The following is a 27,831-nucleotide window of genomic DNA, read 5'->3' on the forward strand; positions in this document are numbered from 1 at the left end:
TCAAGGCATGCACAAAGAGTATTTTTTTTAAATAATATATGTATAGTAAAAGAGAGCCAACTCGCGAGTAAATGTCAAAAAACGACGACACAAATGCCCCTAGCGGATTTTTGGTACGTATAGCTGGTCAGGCAAAAACAAGCAGGCAGGTCATGGAGACTATATAAAGGAGCCAAATCTCTATGTATGAAAAGTGTCCATCAAAAAACAGTAATTAGGCGGCGCCACCATACACCGAAATACTACCAAAAACAACCTACGTAATTTGGTCGGGTTATTTGTTGGTTCATGTTATACTCATGTCCCAGAGCCTAACTAGCGCCACCGGAGAGATTAGGAACTATTATTTAAAGCTGAAAGCGGTTACTTTTGCAACAATTCTGCCATAAGAGATTGGCATCCTTTCTATACCATCCATAAGGCAGGTGGATGTCATCAATCGTCTGCAGGTGTTCATAAACAAATGCCTGCGACGCATTCTAGGGATTTACTGGCCACGAACCATCTCAAACGTCAGACTATGGCAGATGACTGAGCAGAAACCCATAGAACGTGAAATCCTTGAAAGGAAGTGGCGTTGGATCGGACACGTACTCCGTAGGCCGGACAGCCATCTGACCAAGCAGGGTCTCCGCTGGAATTCGGCTGGCAGTAGACGGTCGGGGAGGCCGTGTACTACATGGAGGCGATCAGTTGAGAAAGAGGCTGGCTCAACTGGACTCAACTGGAAAGAGCTGATAGTAGCCGCTCAAGATCGTGACAAATGGAGGATTCTTCTGCGAGCCCTATGTCCCTAATGAGGGATAACAGGAATACATCATCATCATCATCATAGGCAAATCTTGTAAGTAGAAAAATGCGACAAATTAAAAAAATGTAGGCGCGGCTGGATATCGTCCTATAGAAAATTTGAATTTCGCGCCTTTTTCTACTGACATGATTTGCTTGACCAACTAAGTTTGTCAAAGAACTGTCTCATTTCAAACATAGACAGATGGAATTATACTATATTTGTCTTACACTAGTACTAACACCCAAAAGAAAAGATGAGTATTGTTTTTTTAATCCTTATTTACTGACAATTTGGTTTGACCAACTATATTTAGTTAGTTGTTGTTAATAAAAACGATTATATTGTTTTCTGTTTTACGCAATGAATGTAGTAGACAAAATGACTCATTTTCTCTGAAGGAGATAAACTGCCAATTTATGAAAAAACCTTCGGGCAAGGTGGGCAAGCCAAAAAAGCTTTGTAATTTTTCTAAATAAAATATGTATTTAGACTTTTGGTGTTAGAATATAATATTAGAATAAGATGTAATAGGTTAAGTTTTATATTTTACACCAAATAAAGTATTTCTATTCTATTTGTTTTATCTTTATCGATAAATATGATAACCACGGATAATTTATCGATAAATGCTGGAAATGCCTGCGTACAGCACTATTCGTTTCGCTATGTTGGCACACACGCTGCTTGACTCTCAGAATAATGACTAAAGCATAGAAGTCGGGCAAAAATGCTTCGCAAATATGTATACCCGTACTTTACTTCCTTACGAATTAGATAATGTGCCGAAAAGAGATGCATATATGCTTGTTATTTCTCATTTACGTACGGTGTCATAAGTTTGATAATTTGCTAGGGATGTGACTGTGTCGACTTTTTATATCGATAAATTATGCATAAGTTTATGTGTCGTGTAAAAGAATAATCATATAATGAAAGTTGAACCTGAAAAAACGCGGCAATTTCAAGAAATCTGTAGCAGGCGGCTCGTTGAAATTAAATGAAATGCGTGGAATACAAGGATTGCATAACTTTTATACTTTTTATAATTTTCATATTCTAAAAATCATTAAAAAGTATAAAAATTATGCAATCCTTGGAATCAAAGAGCCGCCTGATATGAGGATTAATGCATGTACCTAATATAGCTTTTATCTCATTTGCAGTCTACCACTCAGAACCGTCTAACTATACCTCTCGTTTTTTTATCATTAGAAAGAAGGCGAGCGATCTTAATGTGTCGTTTTATCGAAAAACACTGAAAATAAGTCACAACAAATATAATATACGATCATTTACATACTTTTACTTTTGTTTTCATAAGTAAAATATTGCTATATTTATAAAAAAACTTGTCAATAAAAAGACACGTGGAAATGGTTTACCGTTTTTTCTAATGCTAAAAGACTAAGTATAGTTTCTAGTCATGTACAGTCAGCTGCAGAGAAAAGGCACCCCCCCCCCCCCCCCCTGCATACAAAGTTCTGTAAATTAGTATGGACGTGGGGTACCTTTTCTCTGCAGCTGACTGTACCAAATAGGAAATGAAAAAAAAAACGTTCGTGTAATTTTTTATTTTATTTAATAATAGGGAATATTACGCGAAACTCTGCGTAGGTGGCGCCACTATCACAATCTGAGGGTCTATCGCGAAACAAGAAAATCGAACTTTCGTTATCTAACATCTCTGTCACTCTTGCGTATTCGAGCGATAAAGAGGCAGCTAGATAACGAAATTTCGGATTCGAGTTTTCCGGTAGGTCCCCTGAAAACTTGTCAAAAACCTGTTAAAGGTACAGTATGAATAAGTTACGATACGGTGCACTAAAAAAGCTAGTGCTGCACTCTGGTGGCAGAACATTGCAGTAATATCCCCTATTCCTCGTCCTTTGGAAATCTGAAATAAAAAGTTGAGTTTTGTGACCAACAATATTAATAAAAGGAACATTCATCAATGATCATTAATGTCTTTTTTATTAGGGTTCCGTACCCAAAGGGTAAAGACGGGACCCTATTACTAATACTTCGCTGTCCGTCTGTCTGTCACCAAGCTGTATCTCATGAACCGTGATAGCTTGACAGTTGAAATTTTCACAGATGATGTATTTCTGTTGCCGCTATAACAACAAATACTAAAAAGTACGGTCCCCTTGGTGCGCGCGTCCGACCCGCACTTGACCGGTTTTTAGTATTAAACTATAGTCTGGCAAACACAATCTGTCAGTAAGTAAGAACAAAGAAAACTATAGGTACAGTCGAAGGCAAAAATATCGATCCAGACAAATGGCTTAAAAATATGTGAACACGATTTTATTGTCTGAGCGTACACATATTTTTGAGATTTTGGGAATGTATATATATTTATGCCCTTGACTGTACTCATCAATTAAAATGAGACAGTCCTAGGCCAAACTATAAGAAAGCTGTAAATGTCGATAGGTTATTGATCTGAGGTCGATACATCACTATGCCAAAAATATAACCTTTCAGCAGAAAAGTTCGAAAATTTATGCAAAAATCTATATAGACTTGAATGCAAGTAATAATTACATAAACAATATATCGATTTCTATGTTTAGGGTCAGGTCCTATAAATTAATTTCTTCAAAATTGAACAAAACTCACCGATTAAAGGTTATCGGTTCGTGCGTATTTTCTTTTCTTCCTGTATGCGATTTACAGCCCTCGATCACACAAGACTTTATCACAAAGGGAACTTCAAACAATTACAAATCAAAACTCAACACGTTTTCCAACAATCTTTCAGGAATAGCAAGAATATAATTAAAATAAACCAAGATGACCGCTGAAACATCCCGAAATATTTCAACTAAAATAATACGACTATGTCAAGTTGTTACAGTTGACACCTACCTGTGAAATAACGAACTTATATTTTATTTGGCTGGATTATATTATAGAACCACATAGGACCATTTGACATTTCCCTCAGTTCATCTTATGACAATACTGAAAAAAACGAAAGAACTTGCGGATTGTTGTCTCACTCACTCATAGACAAAAAGTAATAACGTGTTGTGAATACGATATCTTTTACCAAGCTTTTATTTTTGCCCGGCTTCTTTGCTTTAGTCATTATTCTGAGGCTTGACTCAATGTTGATTGTATGATTGTTGACGTTTGACGTGTGTCCTATAGTAAGTAAGTCCCGTCTCTTAAAACGTAGTTGTTATATTCTCTTTGGTTCAGGCTGTCAAAATATTTGTTGGAGTGGAACGTGAAGTACGTGAACAGGAATCGATCGATTGTAATTCGTAAATAATTAAATATTTATATGAAGGTTAAGCACTGTTTTATTTTAAACAAGCTTAAAATTCCAAAACAGAAAGCGTGGAGAGCCTTACCTACCAGTGCACCCTTGCCCTTGGTGAGTAATCTTCAATAGCCACAACTATATGAAAAAATACAAACAGCTGATGATCTAAATTCATTACCTAATTATGAGGTTTAGTAAATTCCTTGGTTTAAAAAGTAGCTAACGTTTTTATTGTATACGTATCACGATCATTAAGTTACTAAACCATATTATATGTCCTTCATGGCACTTTGTACAGAAAATGTAGGTGTATGGTTTTATTGTTTATAATGTATCTCTTCAACAGGCATACGTCGTTTTTGAGTTGTTGGAATTTTGATTTTAATTCTAATAGTAAAATTTCTAATTTAAATGACATACTCAGTCGGGAGCCGACGGGCTGCCACTCCATTGGGTTATTGTATGGTTAATTTTTAAGTTTATATATCTCAAGTATGTAGAATTTGTTTCCATAAGTGATACCTGTGTCACAATGAAATTACAGTGTCTTGTAAAAACTCATAGTAATCAATTTTTACCTTGCAATGTAAAACACAATGGTACAGCAAATTGCAACAAATCTTCCTTATAAGGCACTAATTTAAGTACAGGGGCCCAATTCTCAAACAGTATTAGACTAATATTATTAGTGCATGAACTGCCAAATTGTATTAGAGACTAATATCGTTCGAGAAATTGGCCCCAGGACACAGATTATATAATAGTTCTTACGAACAGATACTTATCTCTTAAAGAAAACGCAAATATACCGTTTTGATACCTACACAAAAATACAATGTAGTGACCTTCAACACGCCGCTCCCGGCACCGCGCGCGCCGACACAACGCTAGGGTTGCACTTCTTTCAAACACTTAGGTGTCTTAGGTAGATATCTAACTATAAATGTATCATAAACAACATTACCTACATCTTTAAAACAATTTATTAGTACCTACGTAGCTTGTAACTATCGTAAAAATAATAACAGTAGGTACTTACAACTACTGTTATTATTTTCACGATAGTATAGTATAGGTATACTGAGAATGTCTACTTAATATTCCTCATCTGTAGAAAGAGGAAAAAACTATATTTTTTATTTGTTTTGTTGTTTTTGCATCCATCCATACTAGAAGCTGTGTTATTTCAGTTATTTGTTCGTTTACGAAGACATTACTTTGGCATAGCGCCGTGCGTGCGTGAGCACGTGTGGCAACCAACTGGCGAGCTTCAGTACGGCCGGCGAGAAGCGAGTCGTAGGTATATTATATCTGAACTCGCGCGGAGAGTTCCATAGGCCTGCCCAGGAGTGCTTGATGAATTTTTTAATTATTATTATTATTTATTTGTATCTCCTTGGATATCACGGGCCTATGCATCTCGGTCTTTTGATAGGCTTGCGTGGGGATATAGATCCAACACGTAGAGGCCCCTTGGAGAGCTTTAATGTCATGTAGAACGCCTGCTGGAACCCGTTCACAGGCGCAACAATAGACACCCATGAACCGGTCGCAGCAGGCATTGGGACTATTGTAGAAAAAGTGAACAGTATACCGGTCTATGGATTGAAGTTTGGGTGGACAATGAGACTGGGCTATTGTAAAGAAGTCCGGAGTTATTATTATTATTATTTGTATGTCTTTACCATATCACGGGACCATGGGGTCACGGACCTTTGGGAGGCGTACGTGGGGCCGAAGCCAACAGCGCAGAGGCCCTTTAAGACACTTTAATCTAAAAGCAAGGGATACACGTGGCGGATACCATCCCCGAAAGCACAATGTGATACATCAGATGGTCCCTGCCAAGTGCAAAGACTATTGCAGTGCAGCACTTTTGTGCTGCGATGGGAACTAAGGTCATGGGCTATTGATTTGAATGTTGGATGGACTGGATAATGGGCTATGGGAGGAGACTATTGGACACCTGCCGTGACAATCAGTCTCAAAATTGTGTAAGACAGGTGGTGACTCGCCAACTCATTTAGTGGGCCCTACAACGGCCGCACGCACAGTGCGGCAATAGGCAACACTTCAGAGCGACTGTGAGGTTGTCGAGAGGTGAGTCTGCGGTAGCCAGATCCCGGTAATCCGTTCAGCAGGTAGCCGGCGTTATGACATTTTACACTTCCAACCTGGAGCATAGGTCCCGCTCTTGCGACTCCACTCTGGCCGGCCAGTCAAGGCAAGCACAGAGGCGAGGGCCAGATGACAGGGCCCTCCGGAATAGGGGTCTGCGGTGTCGCCACTCACCGTCAGCTCGCCACAAGCTGCCCCCGCGGGTTTATTATTATTATGTTCGTCCTTTACATAATCTCGGGACCATGGGGTCCCGGACATTTGGAAGGCGTGCGTGGGGCCGAAGCCAACACGCAGAGGCCCCTTGTAAAAAGACAATTTACTCTAAAAGGTGATGTGACACCAACCGACTATTATCCCTGTATGCACTATAGTAGTGCACCCAAGGACAAGCCCCGGTTAGTGCAGGACTATTGCAATGATAAGAAACAAAATAAACTAGGCTATTGTGTTGAGATGTTAGTGTACTGGTTACCGGGTCTATGGAAATACTATGGCACCTGCCCCAATCTATGTTTAAAAACACGAAAAAAATGGACAGGTGGTGACTCGCCAACTCACAATATGGGTCCCCGAAAACGGAAATAATATTCTTTATGTTTTCTTTTTCTTTCAGAAAATATAGTACAATGAGTCCTGTTGAAAGTGTACCAGTTGCTGTCCTCAACAATGTTGATGATTATGTGGAGTTACTTTATGATGATATCCCAGAGAAAATCAAAGGATCTGCACTAATATTACAGCTTGCTAGAAACCCAGACAATTTGATTGAACTGGCCCGTAATGGTATAATTGTTTAACTTACTAAATAGGTTTAAAACCATGTAGTGTATTAGCTGGTGCCTGAATAATGTAATAAAAAATATGAAATCGTTATAATTCTATATGACAAAGGAGTAGTGGCTAGAATGCTTAAAATTTGGTGCAAGTTACAACTTTATCATTCTTAAATAGGGCTGCCATTATGTACATTGTCAACCCTGGACAATAAGTTGACCATGGAACTCATACAACCAATGCAATCATACTAAAATGTTCTTGTACATTTTAGTATAAATATCACAGGAAATTATTTACATCAAAAATAAAATTGTTGGTAGCGATACTCCTAACAAAAAATGTCTGGATTGACCAGGGGTTGACACTCCCAGGATGGAGTTTAGACAAACCCAGGGAGGGTGGTAGCCTTATAATCAAACAAATAGGACCTTGAAGCAGCAGGCACAGCACAATGTATTAAGTTCTTCGCACACTATATCAACTGAAAAGTCACTCGACTCTCACCCGACTCAAAATTAAATATTGTAATTAAATCCTTATAGCCGATTTACACTCGCGTGCGAGTGGCGAGACTAGCCGCGAGCCGAGCCAAGAGACGCGTATATAATTGGTGGGCTCGTGTCTCCGCTCGGCTCCGCGCTCGCGTGGAAGAGCGGATTCTTGTTCTTGGGTACGCGGGGGAAGCGCTCTTGCTGTTTACATTCGCGTTCGGGTTTCATTCGGTTACAAACCTTATACCGTGCCGGTTGTGTTTAAAATCGATTAGCTCGACGAGCTTACGAGCTGTGGCCGAGACACGAGACGAGACGAGGCGCGAGTGTAAATCGGCTATTAATTCATATTGCATTTTCTAGTCAAAAATGATGATAATTTGTTGTGATACCTATGTTAAAATATAAGGCTCATCCGGTGTGTCCTAGCCAGGGACCGGACAACCCTTTCAATGGACGACACTTAAACACGGCTAACACATTGAAAGACTTTCCCTTTTGAACTGCAAGCCCATTCATACCCTTACCTTTGACTAACCCTTACCGAAAAGCTAACCAAAAATAAGGCTAGCTCTTAATAAGGGTTACCCTTATCTTTAAGCGCTTTTTATAAAGGTTTCCCTTTGCGTGAAAGAGACAGGATTAGTATATATCTACGGTAGTGTATGAAAAGGAAAGAAAATACGTGCCTAGTCAAAGAACGCCGCCGTCGCCGCCGACGATCGCTCGGATTCGAAGTAATGTGTGCTTTATGAACAAGGTAGACGACTTAAATTAGCACGCTTATATGCTGAAAGGGAAGCCCTTTATAAGGCTAACCCTTATAAGCAATATGCAAGGTGTTGGTGAGCGGATGATAAGGGTTTTGTAAGGGTATTTGGGCTACCGATTACTCAAATGTGGTAGCTTTATATAAGGGTTTTTAAAAGCAAAACAAAGGGTTTCGTCTGGCAAAGGGTATGGTGAGTTAAGCCTTATGCAATACCCTTATAAAACCCCGATAAGGGATAGCGGGCCGGTCCCTGGTCCTAGCCCTAAGTTAGCTCCTAGTCATTAGTTAATTTGCATGTTAATTTGTTTTGTAATTGCACTAACATTATTTTTATTAGCTATGTAAGTTACTAACACATGGTGCATTAGGCCTGAAATAAATGACAATTTAATTTTTAATTTAATTTAATTTAATATTACCTACAGTACAATTTTCTGTAGGTAACTGTAGTGTACCACGGGTGGTCTACACGTCGTCCACTCGTCGTACACTATTCTGAACCAAAAGTGAGTTGAGTTGGTGTTGGAATGGTGTGGAGTTGATATTATAGTGTGCTAAGACCTTTAAGAAGTGATCATGCACAGTTCTTTTCCTTTTGCCCTGATGTATGTCTTGAACTATTTCCAGAGGCTTTACTAAGTGCTTTGTCTCGGGTACTCAGAGAAGAGTGGAAAAGAAGCATAGAGTTAAGCACCAATATTGTGTACTCATTCTTCTGCTTTTCTACCTACAACGATTTCCATCCAATAATCATTCAATACAAAATTGGCTCACTCTGTATGGATGTAATTGATTATGAACTAAAAAGGTATGACCAGTGGAAAGAAAAAGTTGAAGGGAAGAAACAGATACTTACTCCTGACAAGGTAAGAGATTTTTAGGGTCTCATAGTAAAAATGGCTAAGCAGAACGCTTATAATTTCGTCATGTCAGTCTGCCCGTATGTCAAAGCAATTTTAATTAGAAAGATTAGATTCGATTTAAATTCGATTAGAAAGTAATTATAGATATACTTGAATCAAATTTGGAATGTAGGTGTATCTTTGTGAGCCTCTACTTAGTTTTCTAGTAAACATTTATAAAAATGTGTTTTTAGCGCCCCCTGCACTTCATGCAAAGTAACATGGGGTACACCGTGGGAGTGGGGAGCTATTACCTTGGCACCCCTGCAACTTAGTTTGCTGACTGCACATCATTTGATATATTTTTAATAATAACATAAGGTTGATAAGAGCATGTTTTGATTTGTCAGTAAACTTTCTTTGGAAAATGTACAAAAATTTAGAAAAAAATCTGATAGGTAACAAACATCAAACATTTATTCAGCAAATAGGCCACAGGGGCACTTTTACATGTCAATTTTTACAAGCAATACAAAACCAAAATTTACAAAAAACAATTACAAATATGGAATCAATAAAATATTAGAAACTTTGTCAGAGATGTCATCATTCGCTTGCCCTTGTCCCATTCACTTGGGGTCGGCGCAGCATGTCTTTTTCTTCCATACATCTCTGTCACCCGTCATCTCATCATTCACTTGCGTTAGTTTCATATCATCTTTCACACAGTCCATCCACCTTTTCCTCGGTTTTCCTCTCCTCGTACTTCCCTCCACATTCATTCTTAATACCTTTCTCGTCACATGACTTTCATCCCTCCGCATCACATGCCCGTACCATGCTAGGCGATTTGCCCTTACTTTTTCTGTTATGTAAAACTTTGTCAGAGATGTATCCAGTCTAAATGTCGAATTACACAAAAAAAAGAAAACTAATAAAAAATATACAAACAACAGACAATTACTAAAATTGTTTAGAGATGTAAAAGTCTCTAGGTGTCAGAGATAAAATATGTATAATAAATTTAAAAAAAAACGATCGAAACGAAAGCTTAATAAACACTTTATTATTCACAACGACGGGACTTAATCGCGTAGAATTAAGTTTTAAAATTTACCTCCGACGTTTTGAGGACGGCGTTGTCCCCTTGGTCTCGTAGAAGGCTTTCTAAAGTTGACATCAATATCTTCTAGGCGCGCGAGTTTTTCGAACTACCCGCACTTGATCTTGTTTATTAACTTGATCGTTTTGCGCACTAGGGATGTTACCGGATCGACATACAACACTGCAGTCACGATGTTCGATTTTTCAACCTGCGATATTTGTTTTCGCTTACATCAAAGATAGATATAACTCCGTAATAGATGGATACAGTCCAAGGAAAGAACGTGCCTCGAAAATCAAGAAAATTTGATTCTCGATCAGATGGCGCCACTAGCTTTGTCCTACTCTCGTAAAGAGGGCGTTGACGGTTTCGTTTGTTATTTATAATTTTAATGCATATCCGTTAAAGAACATGGGTCAAAATAATATAATAATAATTAATGCAAATAAAAAAATCATTTATCCATATTTAAATACACTTTAACGTATTTTTATAAATCTTCATTTTTAGTTCTAAAGTATGTCGATAGATGGCAGTGAATTTACAGTGGTTACAAAATTGACAGTACCGCTCTATCTTATTATATCCTCTTTGGCTTACATATAAAGCCTGACCAGGAATATATGATCATTGTCAAGAGGGCGCTATTATTCTCATTTATATGGCAACAGTTCAGTATAGTCTGAACAATGTGGATTGGCAACTCGTTTAACTTTCGAAATGGGACTTTTGATTACTTTTATTCACCGTAAACAAAATCAGAACCCATTTATTTCCTACTATTGTGACTGTGACTACTATTAGCCACACCATCAGCTCATCTCAGCTCTGTAGCTGAAAAAATATTTCGTCTATCATGTTACTCCATTCAAGGGAAGAGGCCTACATCCAAGATTGGATCACCAAAAGGCCACCATGATGATGATGATGATGGTCATGTTACTAGGTAGGTATATGTTCCGTAACCTTACATAGGTTCTGCTACATTGTCAATTAACAAGATTTATTCGTCTCCAAAGCCCATAGTAAATATTTTTCAAACTTCATTTTTGTTACTGTGTTTCTTCGCTTGTATAACATAACACTACAATAACTAAGTCGTAATAACCAGACTATAATGACATTTTGATTTGTTTACCTGTCAGCTCTGATTTTAATTTGGAAATGTTTCGTAGCTTGGGACTTCCGGTTCGAGCGCCATCTTGATAGTTAGCATCGTGATTAATTACTTTGTTTTTTGCTTATTAATATTGTTTAAAGTGTAATATCGATAGCTTATTATACAGTAAACTAATGTGGTAGTGTGCAGTGAATGGAGAATTAATTTTGAAGCGCGTTTAACCACCATCTTGGAGTCAACGGCCGGTAGTCCACGTGCTTCTTGTAAAGACTAGCTATCGATTTACAAGAGCTAACAAATCACCGTACACTGTCTTGTACAACCGTACAATTTTTGTCGTTTGTAAACCTCTCAATACCTTGATACTGGCGAAATAGTCCCACTGGGCTGAAGCCATAATTTTAAAAGAAGAAGAAGATGTTTCGTAGCGAAATAGTTTAATTTCCCGAACTGTTCTTTTCCAGCAGTTTATTATTTACATTATTAACAATGTTCCGCTCCTGACTATGTATAGATTTGGGAATTTTTGTCATTTATCCATACTAATATTATAAATGCGAAAGTCTGTGTGTTCCCTCTTCACGCTTAAACCGCTGAATCGATTTAGATGAAATTTGGCATAGAGATAGGTTGAGTCCCTGAGAAGGACATAGGATAGTTTTTATCCCGAAAATCATCCCTTAAGAAAGTAAAAAGCGGGGTGGAATTGAGATAATTAATGAAGTGCCTGCTAATTTGTCTGCATAATATGCTCAAATTGAATTATTGCTATGAAAATTTTTCCAGGCGCTACTTTAGCTGCTGTGCAGACGAAGTCGCGGGCAAAAGCTAGTTGTTTAATATTCAACACTTAAGTATTATTCAAGTTAACCGCCGCAATGACACTGACAAAAGTGACAACCTATCATTAAAATTATTGCCAGTGTAAGAAATTAGTTTCAATGAAATTCCGCAACATAGCGCATGATCACATACTTCTGGTCAGGCTTTACTAATGACTTGGTTCTAATGGGTGCGTAATGTCTGGGAGGTGTGGGTGGGGTTAAAACTTAATTTTACGCGATTAAGTCCTGTCGTTGTGAATAATAATCAGTAAATATCGTGAGTTTAAATCAGTGTTTAATAAACACTTCCCACGTAAATTGTTTTGAATATGATTGTTGAGTAATTAATGAGTTTTTTCCAAAAAAAACTTATTTTTTTATTGAAACGCCCTTAGTACCGCAAAGATACGCCCTTTTGCGTGTATAATATTGTATGAAAGTGCGGAACCCTCCATTATGCGTGGTCCTACACGAACTTAACCAGTTTATTGTTTTATAATGGTTTGTTCTGTATTTTCAATGTGAAAATACATAAAAGATTGAATTTGCTTTTTTTAGAGTGAATTACCAAAGAGCCGTATTCCAGAGCCGAAGCGCCGTCCGAAGTCAGGCACGTGGGCCGTGGCTGATGTAAACCTACAGAAAAGTCGCTCCTTAGTCTCCAGCTACCATGAAGACCTGTGCAATGCCTCAGACGACTGTCTCTCCAAAAACGACGAGGAACAAATGAGAAGAAAGCTTAAAACTCTTTCTAAACGACAAGAGCAGCTTCTGAGAGTGGCTTTCTACATGTTACTGAATGTTGCAGATAATGTCAAAGTGGAGGAGAAGATGCACAAGAAAGATATTGTTGGTCTCCTCATTGGCGCCATGGAAAGGCATTCTAATATTGACCTACTTATACTCATTGTTTCATTCTTGCAAAAACTTTCAGTTTTCATAGAAAATAAAAATAGCATGGCATCCAAAGGCATTGTTGAAAAGTTGGCACCATTATTGGAGTCACCTAATGCAGATTTAGTTAATGTGACGCTAAAACTATTATTCAATCTTACATTTGATACTAAACTACGCAACAAAATGATTAAAATGGGCTTACTCCAGAAGTTTATCAACTTTACAAGTGAGTCTACAACCTTTTGAATGCCAAGAACAAGTGGTCGTTACTAATAGTCGTTCCCACCGCACCTAGGACAACTATACTATATATGTTAGAGGATAACTATAGGTGTTAGAGTTAGACCAAGATAAGTCTGCAACGATTTTGATAGCACACGCAGTTCAAGTGTTATTTTAAACGTCAAACTTCTATGAAATTATGACGTATAAATAACACATGCACTATGTGTGCTGTCAGAATCGTTGCAGACTTATCTTGGTCTAACTCTATGACGTACGCTGTCAAAGTAACCTTTACACTTTCATGTAAGGTTTACATTAGGTCGCTCGCGCCCGGAATCTTGGCGTGTCAGTGACGTTTTTGTTTATAACGTAAAGCGTTAAGGATTAATAAAATTTTAATGAATGTCATGTTCCAGGTGACGATAAGCACATTAATTTGGCAATGAAAATCCTGTATCATCTGAGTATGGACGATAGAGTCAAGTTAATGTTTACGCAGTCGGATTGCGTCAAACTGGTAAGACTTTCATCCTTAGAATAAATGTTTGTAGTACTCATACCCATTAACCTAAATAACTAACAATGTAATACAATCTTGCAAGCCGATTTTAACCTACTACTTCTAATAACTGTATTGATTTCAAATTTTGCAAGTATTCATGATACAGTTGACAAGACAATATGGTACTATCAAGCTGCTCTGATGATGGAGCTATCCCTTAGTGGCTACTAGTAGAACCCGCGACATTGTGCTCATATGATTATTTTTTAGGAGTCAAATTCATTAGAGGCGTAGAGGCGAAAATAAGTGTTTTAAAAATTATTATTTGGCAGAAATTTATTAACAGACATTTTGACTTTCAGTTGACGGACATGCTTCTATTGAACGTGAATAGCGAGAGCGGAATCGGTGGCGGCGCGAGTACCGACGTACTCTTAGCTTTATGTGTGAACCTCGCGTGGTGCGAGCGCGCGGCGCAGCAAATGGCTGCCGAGGGGCGCCTCAGGGAGCTGCTGACCCGCGCCTTCCGCCATCGTAACACAATGCTCATGAAGCTGGTCAGGAACCTGTCGCACCACGCGCAAAACAAACCGCTATTTGTGGTGAGTACTGTACACAAGGTTGCCGAGGGACGTCTAGGGCTTGTGCACAAATCGCGCGAGGTTTTTTCGGCTTGCCCCCCCCCCCCCCCCTTGGTGATAATTGGTGAGTTTCTTGGCTAACCCCCCCCCCCCACAGAACCTCACGTGTATTTTTTGAATTTTTTTAAATATAAATAGTATTGTATATGTATAGTAAATCTTGTTTATATTTCTACTAGCTTTTGCCCGCGACTTCGTTTGCGTGGACTTAGTAACCCCAGCAAGAGTAAGAATAGCGCCTGGAGAAAGTCTTATAGCAATTATTCAATTTGAGCATATTATGCACACAAATTAGCAGACACTTCATTAATTATCTCAATTCCACCCCGCTTTTTACTTTCTTAAGGGATGATTTTCGGGATAAAAACTGTCCTATGTCCTTCTCAGGGACTCAACCTATCTCTATGCCAAATTTCATCTAAATCGATTCAGCGGTTTAAGCGTGAAGAGGGAACACACAGACAGACAGACAGACTTTCGCATTTATAATATTAGTATGGATTTTCGTAAAAATATCTACTCGTGGTAAATATAATATTTTTTCTTACTTTCGTTCACTGTAGAAAAATACATGTGAGGTCTCCTTTATACTCCCCCTCCCCCAACGTGATCTGTCATGATTTTTTCGTGACCCCCCTCCCTCGAACCTCGCGTGATTTGTGCACAAGCCCTTAAAGTAAATGCTTACATACTCCTACCGTCATCGTAACACAATGCTCATGAAGCTGGTCAGGAACCTGTCGCTCCACGCGCAGAACAAACCGCTATTTGTGGCGAGTGCTGAACACAAGGTTGCCGAGAGACGTCTAAAGTAAATGCTTACTTACGCCTACCGTCATCGTAACACAATGCTCATGAAGCTGGTCAGAAACCTGTCGCTCCACGCGCAGAACAAACCGCTATTTGTGGCGAGTGCTGAACACAAGGTTGCCGAGAGACGTCTAAAGTAAATGCTTACTTACGCCTACCGTCATCGTAACACAATGCTCATGAAGCTTGTCAGGAACCTGTCGCACCACGCGCAGAACACACCGCTCTTTGTGGTGAGTACTCATTCGCTTGCCCATATCCCATTCACTTGGGGTCGGTGCATCATGCTGTTTTTTCTTCCATTACCAGTCAGTTGCCCGTCATAGGCGTCATATCATCATTCACTAGCGTTTGCTTCATATCATCTTTCATCATTCCTCTTACTTCCCTCCACAAGTCCACGTTAATTCGAGGTATTAAGCTTTCTTTTCACATGCGTGACTTTCACCCCTCCGCACCACATGCCAATACCACGCTACGCGATTTGCCTTTACTTTGCGGTGAGTACTGTACCGTACAGATGATTGCCGAGAGTCGTCTAAGAAAGCTGCTTTTATTTACGCCTACGGCCATTGAGTTATCTCAATGTCATTTTTGCTTACCCCGAATATGAACCGTATGCTGACATTTTGAATGCGCTCAAGCTTATAAGAGCTGCTCCTCATTAAGATCTGAAGGAGAAATGGGAAGAAGTATTTAACGTCTGAGCAAGCGCAATTTTATGATGATGTGAATTGATAAAGAGTCATAGTCCAAAGTACACCGATAAGAAGATCTTAATCCAGTTTTATTATTTTAGGAATTCGTAGGAGACATTGCCGGGGCCGTGACCAGCAGCGACGCCGCCGAAGAGTTCGTGATCGAATGCATCGGCACTCTCAGCAACATACTCGACTTCAACGGCGCCCTCGACATCTTCGCCGTCGTCGAACGATACAACCTGATTCCGTGCATCATGAAGATATTGGACCCTGGTAAGATAAACACCCTCAAAACGTTTGAACTTTTGTAGATTCCGCTAACGTGGAACGTGGCTTACATTCGGGGCCCAGTGGGGTTTCGCCTTAAGTCACACCAACCCGCCGCCAAAAGGCCGCTCCCATAAAACCGTACTAGATATAATGTCACTTGTACATGTTATTTCAGAATGTCGTTCTAATATGATAGCGGAACTTCGATTGTATGGCGGCGGCTAGGTTCGTGTAATTCTTAAGGTGCGCCCAGCAGATATGGTAAGCGCGTGTTTGGGCTTTATTTGCGAAAGACGCACTGACTGCTCGTCTGAATTACTTACGCGTGCAGTCCGGAAGCGGTTCGCGAACAACGCGCTACAGGTTAATTCCCCAGATCAAGACGGACTAGCCTATAAAAGCAGTAGATTTTTGTTGTGTTCATTTTAACGTTCATGGTTTGGTTTTATTTAATCATTTTAAATATTTCAATGCTTATTATGACATTTCCATATACTGTAGATTTAATAACTGATGTGGTAAATACTTCCATTCTGACCTCTACTTTTCCCGACATCTGGAAAGCGGCTATTGTGCGCCCACTGCCAAAAATCACTAACCCATCCGAATTAAAGGACCTGAGGCCCATCAGCATATTACCGTGTATGTCCAAGATACTAGAAAAGATTGTATGCACACAATTAAATGACTACATCGAAAGCAACGGTATCTTGCCCGATGTACAATCAGGTTTCAGGAAGGGACGCAGTACAGTAACCGCCCTGCTTGATGTCACGGATAACATCCTCTGCTCACAGGATAGAGGCATGTGCACACTGCTTGTACTGCTTGATTTCTCTAGGGCATTTGACTGTATCCATATAGACCTGTTACTGTTGAAGCTAAGCTATTATGGATTTGATAACAGTGCACTACGTTGGTTTCACAGTTACCTCACTGAGCGGCATCAGTATGTAAAACTGTGCTCAAATGATGGAACAACTAAAGTCTCTGGAAATATGGCCCTCTCTAGAGGCGTACCTCAGGGTTCAATACTTGGTCCAATCCTGTTTATTTTATATACAGCAGACATCAGAACTCGCATTACACACTGCAAATATCATATTTATGCAGATGATATTCAGATATATATTGCTTGTAAGCCTTCGGAAATTGACAGTGCTATTCAAAAGCTCAACATGGACCTTGCAAATATAGCGTCTTGGGCATTAGACAATAGTTTAATGCTAAATCCATCTAAAACAAAATACCTTATCTTTGGCACAAAAAACCAGTTAAACAATATCAGTCCCACTAGGGGTGTAATGCTATTCAATGAACCAATTGAAAGAGTATATGAGGCTCGAAATCTAGGCTTAATTATGGACGGCCAACTAAGATTTGAAAAGCATGTTGCTGAAACCGTTAGAAATTGTTTCTACAGACTTAAACTACTCTATAATATACGACCATTTATTAAAGAAACATTGCGCATTCAATTAATTGAAACACTTGTTCTGTCCAAACTAAATTATATGGACTTAGTGTATGGCCCGCGTCTCTTATCAAAAACGAAGCGACTTATACAAAGGGTACAAAATGCCTGTGCCCGGTTCTGCTTCAATATCCCTCCAAGGGCCCACGTTTCTCCATTTCTGAACAAACACAATATACTAAAAATGCTGCATCGTCGGAAGCTTCATCTAGCGGGTCTCCTTTTTGGCGTAGTAAAACACAGATCCCCGTCATATCTCTTCGAGAAGTTGTCATGGATGTCCACTCGTAGGTCACTTGGAGCACGCAATTGCAGTGTACAATTGATGACACCTCAACATGCGTCGGCGGCTTTTCGTGGGAGCTTTAGGTATGTAGCGACCAAGTGCTGGAACATTATCCCCCCTCCAATCAGGAACCTACAAAGTTTAACAAGTTTTAAAACTAAACTTAAAATACTTATACTTCAACACCAGCAGTCACAGGAGGCATTACGACATGACACAAGTTGCTTTTAATATAATTTTAATACAATATAATGTAATATAATTTTAGTCATAGTTACGTATTTTACATATAGCCAAGTCAATAATAATGTATACCTGTTTTTTCTGTCCTTTATACACGGTCACCCAACGCGTCTGTATATAGTTGTTGTTGTAATGAATTTCTTTGCTGTCCCACATTACAATTGCCCGTGTGGTTATATTCTTGTAGCTATCTCGTTATTTATTTTCCTTAATACGAGTATATGTAATTCCCTTAGTGCACAGTATAAACTCCCAACTATATCACTCCATGGTCAACTGCTGAAACTTTCACCTCGACAAAGTAAATATCACCACTTTTGTTCTGTTGTACTTGTTTTATCTCTTTTGTTAATTGTACATTTAAACGTATGAAAGGCAAAATATATTTTATCGCGTTGTACGGCATAGCCATTTCTTATTCTCATACACATGTTGTTGTCAATAATGACATTGTCAAGTACTGCCATAGACAGTAGACAAGATGGCGCTGGTCGCTGCTGCAAAGGCTGCGTTCAGCTTATGGTTGGGCCGTGTCGTACGGCTGCGATCGTGACCCAAAATGGTCCCGCCGGAAGATCAGCGCTGACCTTCGGTTCAGCATTATGCTGAGGCGAGACCATTTCGTGGTAAACTTCAACTCCTACCTATTTTATAAGTTTCTATAGCTTTAGTATACTTTTGTATGTAATTTTAGTTTTAAGTTTATCATGAATAAAACATTTGAATTTGAATTTGAATTTGAATTTTTGGTCGTTAGAACTGAAATAGGAATGCATCATCTACTAATATAATTCGCCCTAGGATTTACCTGCGTGTCATTTGATCCGTGATATTCTCGTCAATCCTCCGGGGGGTGAATCTCAAAAAGGGGGAATCTCGAAAAATAACGTAGCCCAAATGAATCCCATAGAGATAGATGGAGATGGAGTTAATTAGAGATGTAGTTAGAAGGTTGCGTTGGTTGTGTGTTGTGTCAGTTGTGTGGTACAGACAGCAGCAGCGACCCGGACCCGGAGCTGGTGCTGGAGGGCGTGGTGCTGGCGGGCGCGCTGGGCGCGTCGCCGCGCTGCGCCGCCGCGCTGGCCCGCGCCGGCGCGCCCGACGCGCTGGTGGCGCTGCTGCGCCTGCGCCAGGCCGACGACGAGCACGTGCTGCAGACCGTGTTCGCCTTCCGGCAGCTGCTCGCACACCGCCCCACCGCCGAGTACCTAGTGTCGCGCACAGGTCGGTACACTTTATTTTTCAAGCTGAACTCGTTGCCGAGTATATTGTTACATTACATTAGGGACCGCAAACCGGACACGCCATACTAAAAGGTTCAGAATGCTATTTAAGATACATAATGAACTGAACTGACCGGCACTCGCCACCTTAGCGCGTGCGGGGCATGTAAGATTGTGCCGCCATTTAGTACATTATTAGTAGATTGCAGCAAGGGAGCAAAATGACATATTTACGGCGAGGGCGTACAATTGAATCCTAAACGAAGCGAAGGATTCTATAATAGAATCCTGAGCGTAGCGAGGGATTCTAACATAGAATCCTGAGCGTAGTGAGGGATTCAAGTGTTAACGCCCAAGGTGAAAATAATTTTGCTACCATGTGACACATACTGCTTTTCACATCACCTATGAGGAAATTACATACATATATATTAGGTTTCAAAACATTATTATTTTAAGCAAAGATTGATACGGACAAAGTGCCAAAATATGTATACACGACCTTTGTATAGGTACATACTTCTGGCACTTTGTCTGTATCGATATTTTCAGACGTGACTATACTGACAAATTAAAAGTACCTACAGCTCATAATTATGTACCTAATATCTTTTCAAAGACAGCAGCAAACACCTAAAATGATACAATGAAAATCAAGTACATTATTATTTTTGTAGATTTTTCTGGTAACAAATTAGCTCTTACCCCTTTGAACCAAATCTTCAGAAGAACACTATGAAGACTAATATCACTTATATTTATTATTATAAAGTTATTGATTTAAACTAAGTATTTACAAATTTATACACAATACAGAACCGCATAATTATGCTTTGTGAAATATTTGTACAAAACTTTTTAAATATAAACTTTTTAAATTGCATAGACAAGTATGGCTGCGTTTAAGACCTAAAACTTCAAAATAAAAATTAAATTATTAAACTAATGTTTTTTACGTTTCTTTGTAAATATTACGCTAATTAATTAATTTACTTAATTTAAATATGCTATTAATTAATTTAAAATATGCTAATTACATTTATTGTATCCAATTACAACAAAATATTATTTAATTTAGAAAATTGTATGCACGTAATCGATTATAAAGAAATTGTAATCGATTATATGCCTACTAATTTCATATGTCTTTGTGTTAATATTTCATACTGGCAACAAAATGTCCTTGAACAGAAAAGTGCTAGCAGGGAAGAAAAGTTCCCTTTTCGAATAGGTGATGTGAAAAATATATTATGTCTACTGCCTAGGGCCATAAAGGTGATAATGTATAAATAAACATTATATAGCGTTCTGCCTCTTTTTTATGGCGCCTCCGATTTGCGGTTCCTAATACAATACACAATAGAATCGCCAACTAGCTCAGCTTGAAAACGAAATACTATACTTTCCACGAGGGTTCCTGTGGCCGGTAGGTCCTCAACTAACCGTCAAGGCGCGGAACACGTGAGAACGATGCAAGAAAAACACCCTCAAAACCGGGTCTATACAGACGCATTACACAATCATGGTGTGCGCGTTGGGACTTTTTTGGGTTTCGTTCACGGGGCTTACATTTGTGGCACAATGGGTTTATGTTTTTCCCCTCACTAGCTCGGAAAGTTGTCTTTTATCCTTTAAAACAAGCGGGGAAAAACGCATTTTATCCACTAGTGGGGAAAGTAATTTGACCTTGGATGGAGCGTGTTTAAGTAGCTTGACAGATAACAAAACGTAAAACGCTCATAATAATGATTCGTTTGATATTAATTATCATTAAACAAATGGTTTGAGAATCTAATAAAAAATACCAAATTTAGCTTTATTTAATGATTTTATGTCATAAACCTTAAAGTTCCATAAGAAACGTTTGTTTTTTAATAATGATGTTAAATATAATTCTGAACGCACAAGTTGAGTAAATGCAATTTCAAAACGCATCATTGATATTTCATACGTCAGAAATGTCAACATTGTCAACAAAATTTTTACTTAAAAACTTCTCACGTAAAAATACAGAATTTCCAGAGTTTTTTGTTATAATATCGTAAAAAAATGAGTGATTTCAGTGATGAAGATGATCTAACGCCTGTGGATGTTGCACTTTCCTCGCTATAGTGAGGTGAAAAGTTTTGTGTTACACACGGGTGCAAATGTATTTTACTTCTCGTGTGTTGAAACACTTGCTACGCTCAGGATTCTATTTTAGAACCACTCGCTTCGCTCGTGGTTCAACTATAGAATCCTTTCGCTTGCTCGTGTTTCAATTCCACACTCGCGGGTAAAATACAACTTTGCACCCTTGTAAAACAAATAACTATTAACGTGCATCTAGATCTGACAAACGCTCCTATTTGAGCTCGAAACGAGCTCTCATTTAGACATTAGTCGTTAAAAGTTAAAAAAAAAATTACAGCAGGTTTTTTAGGGTTCCGTATCCAAAGGATAAAAACGGAACCTAATAAGACTCCACTGTCCGTCTGTCTGTTTGTCACCAGGCTGTATCTCATGAACCGTGATAGTGATGATGTATTTCTGTTGCCGCTATAACAACAAATACTAAAAACAGAATAAAATAAATATTTAAGTGGGGGCTCCCATACAACAAACGTGATTGTTTTGCAGTTTTTTGATCGATATTACGGAATGGTACGGAACCCTTCGTGCGCGAGTCCGACTCGCAGTTGCCCGGTTTTTTGTTGAACGAATGGATTGACGCCTCATTCCTCCCATTTGTTTTTGTTATTCGACCATGGAAGGGGTCATCCATTAATTACATCACATCATTGGAGGGGGGGGGGAGGGAGTCAACAAAATGTGACATCTTGTGACAAGGGGGTCACAAACTTTGTGACGTCACTGAATTGTATTCGCTGTACAGTTAAATAACAAGTTTTTGGAACGATAATCGTTTTTAATCGTTTAATTTTCTTTCCTAATCAGTTTTGGGTTATAAAATAACTAATATTTCTATTGTTAAAAATAATTTGATAAAATATGAATAATATTTAATTCGATTTGCCATTTCTTTGAAAAATTGTGACGTCACACCAGGGGGGGCCTCCCCAAATGTGACCAAGTGTGACAAGGAGGGGGGAGGGGTCAAAAAACCTCGAAATTCGTGTGACGTAATTAATGGATGAACCCGATACACGGGAAGTGTTGTGTTAATTTCTAATATCCTTTACTATTTTTTGTTGTTTAGAAGCTCCCGCTTATCTCATCGACCTCATGCAAGATAAAAATGTGGAGATCAGAAAGATGTGCGACTCATGTCTTGATATTATTTCCCAAATGCAAAACGACTGGGCAGCTAGAATCAAGGTAAATCATATGAAGCACGATTATATGTACTTTAACTACACTTTAGGTTGTCACGTCATTACAACGTAAATGTAATAAGTTTTTGGCAAAATTTTCGGTTTTGGTACCTACAAGCTTTTATTGCTGACTGTACTTTTCTTTCCACATGCAATTGATACTCATCGAGACAATTCTAACGCCCCAAACACAATTAGTTTGCGTTGTTTTATCACAGAGTTCCCATGGCCACCTCCTGTATCCATCATCAGATCAGCTCCATGTCATCGTAATATTGCATTAGTCATCCGATTTACATATATGTAAAATTTCATTGTAGCTTCCAAGATTTGACCCACACTAACAAACGTAACAGCGTCAAATACTTTGTAGCAACCAAAGTAGTCAAATAGTTCGGTACACCATACATATATTGTGTATGGTACTGTACCGAACTATTTGGCCACTTTGAAAATACAGAGTATTTTACACTGAGTGTACATACTAATGGGCAAGTTAAATAAAAGATTATTGTAAAAATGTATCCCCTTTTTCGCATATAGAATTCGTATTTAATTTGAAGGTCAATGAACTACCCATTGCTAACGCCTTCGGTCCAGTAGCAAAGAATTTAAAGTTACAATGGCAATAGTTTACAACTTTAAGCTTGTTGCTCAAAAGCACGCAAAAAAAACCAATATATATATATATATATATATATATATATATATATATATATATGTGTATTATGTAACTAGTATACGCAGCTATATGTTTTGAGTGTAAATGCATGTTTATGGTGATAGGTGGAGCGTTTCCGTTGCCACAACGGGCAGTGGCTTTCAGTGGTGGAAAGCCTAGGAGCGGAGGGCGCGGGCGCAGGGGACGCGGCCGATGAGCTGCCCCCGTACCTTTCCGCCGAGTACCTCACCACGCACCGCCTCGCCACCTCCGGTACTGTACCCATCCACCACTCACTGTCGGGATGGAGCCTGGCGGGTAAAGCGCGAGCGCGGGGGACGCGGCCGACGAGCTGCCCCCGTACCTTTCCGCCGAGTACCTCACCACGCACCGCCTTGCCACCTCCGGTACTGTACCCATCCACCACTCACTGTCGGGATGGAGCCTGGCGGGTAAAGCGCGAGCGTGGGGGACGCGGCCGACGAGCTGCCCCCGTACCTTACCACGCACCGCCTCGCCACCTCCGGTACTGTACCCGTTCATCACTCACTGTCGGGATGTAGCCTGGCAGGTAAGGCGCGGGCGCGGGGGATGCGGCCGACGAGCTGCCCCCGTACCTCTCCGCCGAGTACCTCACCACGCACCGCCTCGCCACCTTCGGTACTGTACCCGTTCATCACTCACTGTGGGGGAGGAGCCTGGTACGGGGGACGCAGCCGACGAGCTGCCCCCGTACCTCTCCGCCGAGTACCTGACCACGCACCGCCTCGCCACCTCCGGTAGTGTACCCGTTCATCACTCACTGTCGGGGTTGAGCCTGGCGCGGAGGGCACGGGGGACGCGGCCGACGAGCTGCCCCCGTACCTCCTACGTACCCCGTACCCCGTACAATATGATCCTAAGAAAAGATTTTATTTAAACTAGAGGCACTAGACTAGAACATAAAATCAATTCAATATTTGTATCATTTTAACGTTCTTATTATTCATTTCAGATTCCCAGATATCACTTAACGACGATTCGGACAGTTTGTCGGGCGAAGTTGATATTAATCGACCTAATGGAAGGTAATAATTTTCTCTTGTCCATAAAGCCCTGTACCCTGTATTCAAGCAGTGGATGGTTATCTGCCAAACTAAGACTTAAAAAAAAAACAGATTTTTCCAAGTCACTCTATTTGTCGCTGTTAAACGAAGTGACGTCTGGTTTCGAGTTGAAGTTATGGGGAAGATAATGATAGCTGTCTTCCGATTTGTATATTGTTTCTCTACAACTACATAGTTAAGAACCACCAATTTTCTCCGCATGCTATGGAATCTAAGAGTGGCATCTATAATAAGACATATTTATTTTGACAGAAACACCACGGAAAGACAAGCGGATGAAATGTACGGAACAAATGCCCTGGCTGAGAAGGCTGTTGAAAAGGATGGATTGTATACAAATAACCTCAAAGTATTTTCGTAATATAACTGATCTTTTTACTTATTATATGGTACAGAGGTACCACTGGAATTCATCCACATTAAAATGGATCTACCTATATCCTATATACCGCATATGTACTCAAGAGCAATGGAAAGTGGTCACTTTTATGTTGAAATTCTAAATAATGTGACACTATTTAATCACTTGTATGTGTATATGTGCAAATCAGATCAAAATAGTCATGTTAATGTTCAATACCAGGTTTAAGCAGTATTTAATTTCTTCGATACTTGCCGTATTTGCCGCGTAACAAATTCGACAGAAAACCGGAATTTTAGGTTAACGTATTGTCGGATTTGAGTACCTTGTCATATAGCGTACCTATAGTTAAAAAAAACCGGCTAAGAGCATGTCGGGCCATGCTCAGTGTAGGGTTCCGTAGTTACCCTTCCCTTCCGTCACAATAGGCTAAATTGAAGCCATTAGTGTAGAAGATTCATATCGAATACGACAATAGCAAAAAGACAAGGCAAAGCAGGACGTATGGTCATGATTTTTTCCTTAGAACTTACTTGCAATCGGAGACTTTGCATGTCTGGTCATATAATAATTCATAGCGAAAAACATTTAATTTCAATATTTATGAATAACACATATTTTGGGAAACTGCAGCAATTAAAAAAAAAACTTTTTCGTTCTAAAACTGACAACACTCAACGGTATTACTCATTTAGCCAATGAAACTGTTTTAGAGAAAATAAATATAAATAACAAATGAATGAGTGAAATAAGTTATTTTTATATTACATTTTACTTTATTTACATGAATAATGCCAAATAACTTTAAAAAGCCCATTTAATGTCATAATAACGTTTATATAAAGCATTCTAGCATTAACGATCACGGAGCAAAGCCTTGGACGGACAGACAGAAGACGGACGGACATGGCGAAACTATAAGGGTTCCTAGTTGACTACGGAACCCTAAAAAAGGATTAAAATATAGTCGGGCTAACCAACCATATCGTTATAAATGCCGGAAAACCTTATTTTACCACTACCTTACTCTAACCAAGAGAGAAACGAGTAAGTAGGTAAATGGTATATTATGTTTTGAACAAAATCGCTACAGTACCACGGATAGGTTGTACTATGATCTCAATATGAATGGATATAATATACTTTAAATGTTGCTTGATTTGCTTGTTTATAATTATAACTCCTAATTAATATACTTTTACACTAGAAATACTAGAATTAGCTGCACATTTAATAGTATATCCACTGCAATTGATAACCTAGTCCTTATTTTGGTAATGATTTTTAATAATATTAAATAAAATATTGCTAATAATGATTGCTTTTTATTGAAAAGCCTGACCAGAAATATACGACGATGACCGGTCTGGCCTAGTGGGTAGTGACCCTACCTGTGAAGCCGATGGTCCTGAATTCGAATCCCGGAAAGGGCATTTATTTGTGTGGTGAACACAAATTCATGCGCCATGTTGCGGAATTTCATTGGAACAAATTTCTTACACTGGCAATAATTTTAATGATAGGTTGTCATTCTGGCGGTTTACTTGAATAATGCTTGTGTTGAATATTAATAAATGACAAAAATGCCCAAATCTATACATAGTCAGGAGCGGAACATTGTTAATAATGTAAATAATAAACTGCTGGAAAAGAACAGTTCGGGAAATTAAACTATTTCGCTATGAAACATTTCCAAATAAACATCAGAGCTGACCGTCATTATAGTCTGGTTATTACGACTTAGTTATTGTAGTGTTATGTTATACAAGCGAGGAAACACAGTACAAAATGAATGAGTGAAAAATATTTACTATGGGCTTTGGAGACGATCAATCTTGTTAATTGACAATGTAGCAGAACCTATGTAAGGTTACGGAATATATACCTAGTAACATGACCATCTTCATCATCATGGTGGCCTTTTGGTGATCCAATCTTGGATGTTGGCAACATGATAGACGAAATATTTTTTCAGCTATAGAGCTGAGCTGATGGTGTGGCTAATAATAGTCACACCATCTGGTATGCTACCACTAAATTATATATATGTAAATTTATATACATTTCTAGGTAAATCGGAGGCATCGATTACGCGGATTACGAGAGAAGGTTGTACCTCCTGAGGTTTTATGCAAACCAAAAATAATATAATTTTTAAGAAAAAAAAAACCGACTTCAATGGGGGATGCCGCTGAAAGTTCACTTATTGTTGATGGTGCACTCTTAGATTCCAGACAATGAAATGAAAAAGACAGCATCTTTTGCCTAATAATGTATAAAAGGAGGTAAAACCACCCAGTTTTCTAGTAGCATTTCGTTTCTGTAGGGGTCGCAGTTCTAACCTAACCTAACCTACTTTTCTGATAGCATTTCGTTTCTGTAAGGGTCACAGCTCTAACCTCACCTACTTTTCTGATAGCAGTTCTGTTCTGTGAGAATCGCAGTTCAAAACCCAACCACCCACCTAACCCATTTTTCTAGTAGCATTTCCGGGTCCGGATCAGAGTCAGGGTCCGTGTCCGGCTGTCCGGGTCCAAGTTTGGGTCAGAGTTCGGTCCGGGTCCGGGTCCGAGTTGGGGTCCATGTTCAGACCCGGGTCCGGGTCCGAGTCCTGGTCCAACTTCGTCCACTTTTTAAAATAAAAGTGCTGGATTTGTTTATAAAAATACAAAAATCACCATATGTATGCCTTTCACATTTGAGGAGTTCCCAGGATTCCTCATGGATCCCATCATCAGAACTCGAGCTTGACAAAAATGTTACTTTAAAACCTAACTTGCTTAACAAACATAACGAAGAGGACAAATCGCCAAACGTGAACTATGCGTCATTGAAGAGTTCCGTTCTGATCATCATCAGCAGTTCCACTTCATCAAATGTCACTTTTGAAAATGGAAGTGCTGGATTTGTTTATAAAATTACAAAAATCACTATATGTATGCCTTTCAAATTTGAGGAGTTCCCTCGATTCCTCATGGATACCATCATCAGAACTCGA

At 39.2% G+C, this 27,831-nt stretch overlaps 1 protein-coding gene across 1 annotated transcript; it reads left to right on the plus strand.

Moving 5' to 3' along the window:
- Positions 1 to 4,014: 4,014 nt before the first annotated feature.
- On the plus strand, positions 4,015 to 24,838 carry LOC134740590 (kinesin-associated protein 3). The gene is made up of 12 exons (XM_063673117.1): positions 4,015 to 4,178; positions 6,802 to 6,971; positions 8,856 to 9,094; positions 12,678 to 13,242; positions 13,658 to 13,758; positions 14,106 to 14,345; positions 15,994 to 16,168; positions 19,159 to 19,392; positions 22,591 to 22,709; positions 23,492 to 23,639; positions 24,361 to 24,433; positions 24,725 to 24,838. The coding sequence occupies exons 2-12, from the start codon at positions 6,815 to 6,817 to the stop codon at positions 24,831 to 24,833; spliced, it is 2,160 nt and encodes a 719-aa protein (XP_063529187.1). The 5' UTR covers positions 4,015 to 4,178; positions 6,802 to 6,814; the 3' UTR covers positions 24,834 to 24,838.
- Positions 24,839 to 27,831: the final 2,993 nt, after the last annotated feature.

Source organism: Cydia strobilella, chromosome 4 (assembly GCF_947568885.1).
Source record: "Cydia strobilella chromosome 4, ilCydStro3.1, whole genome shotgun sequence".
Classification (NCBI taxonomy): domain Eukaryota; kingdom Metazoa; phylum Arthropoda; class Insecta; order Lepidoptera; family Tortricidae; genus Cydia; species Cydia strobilella.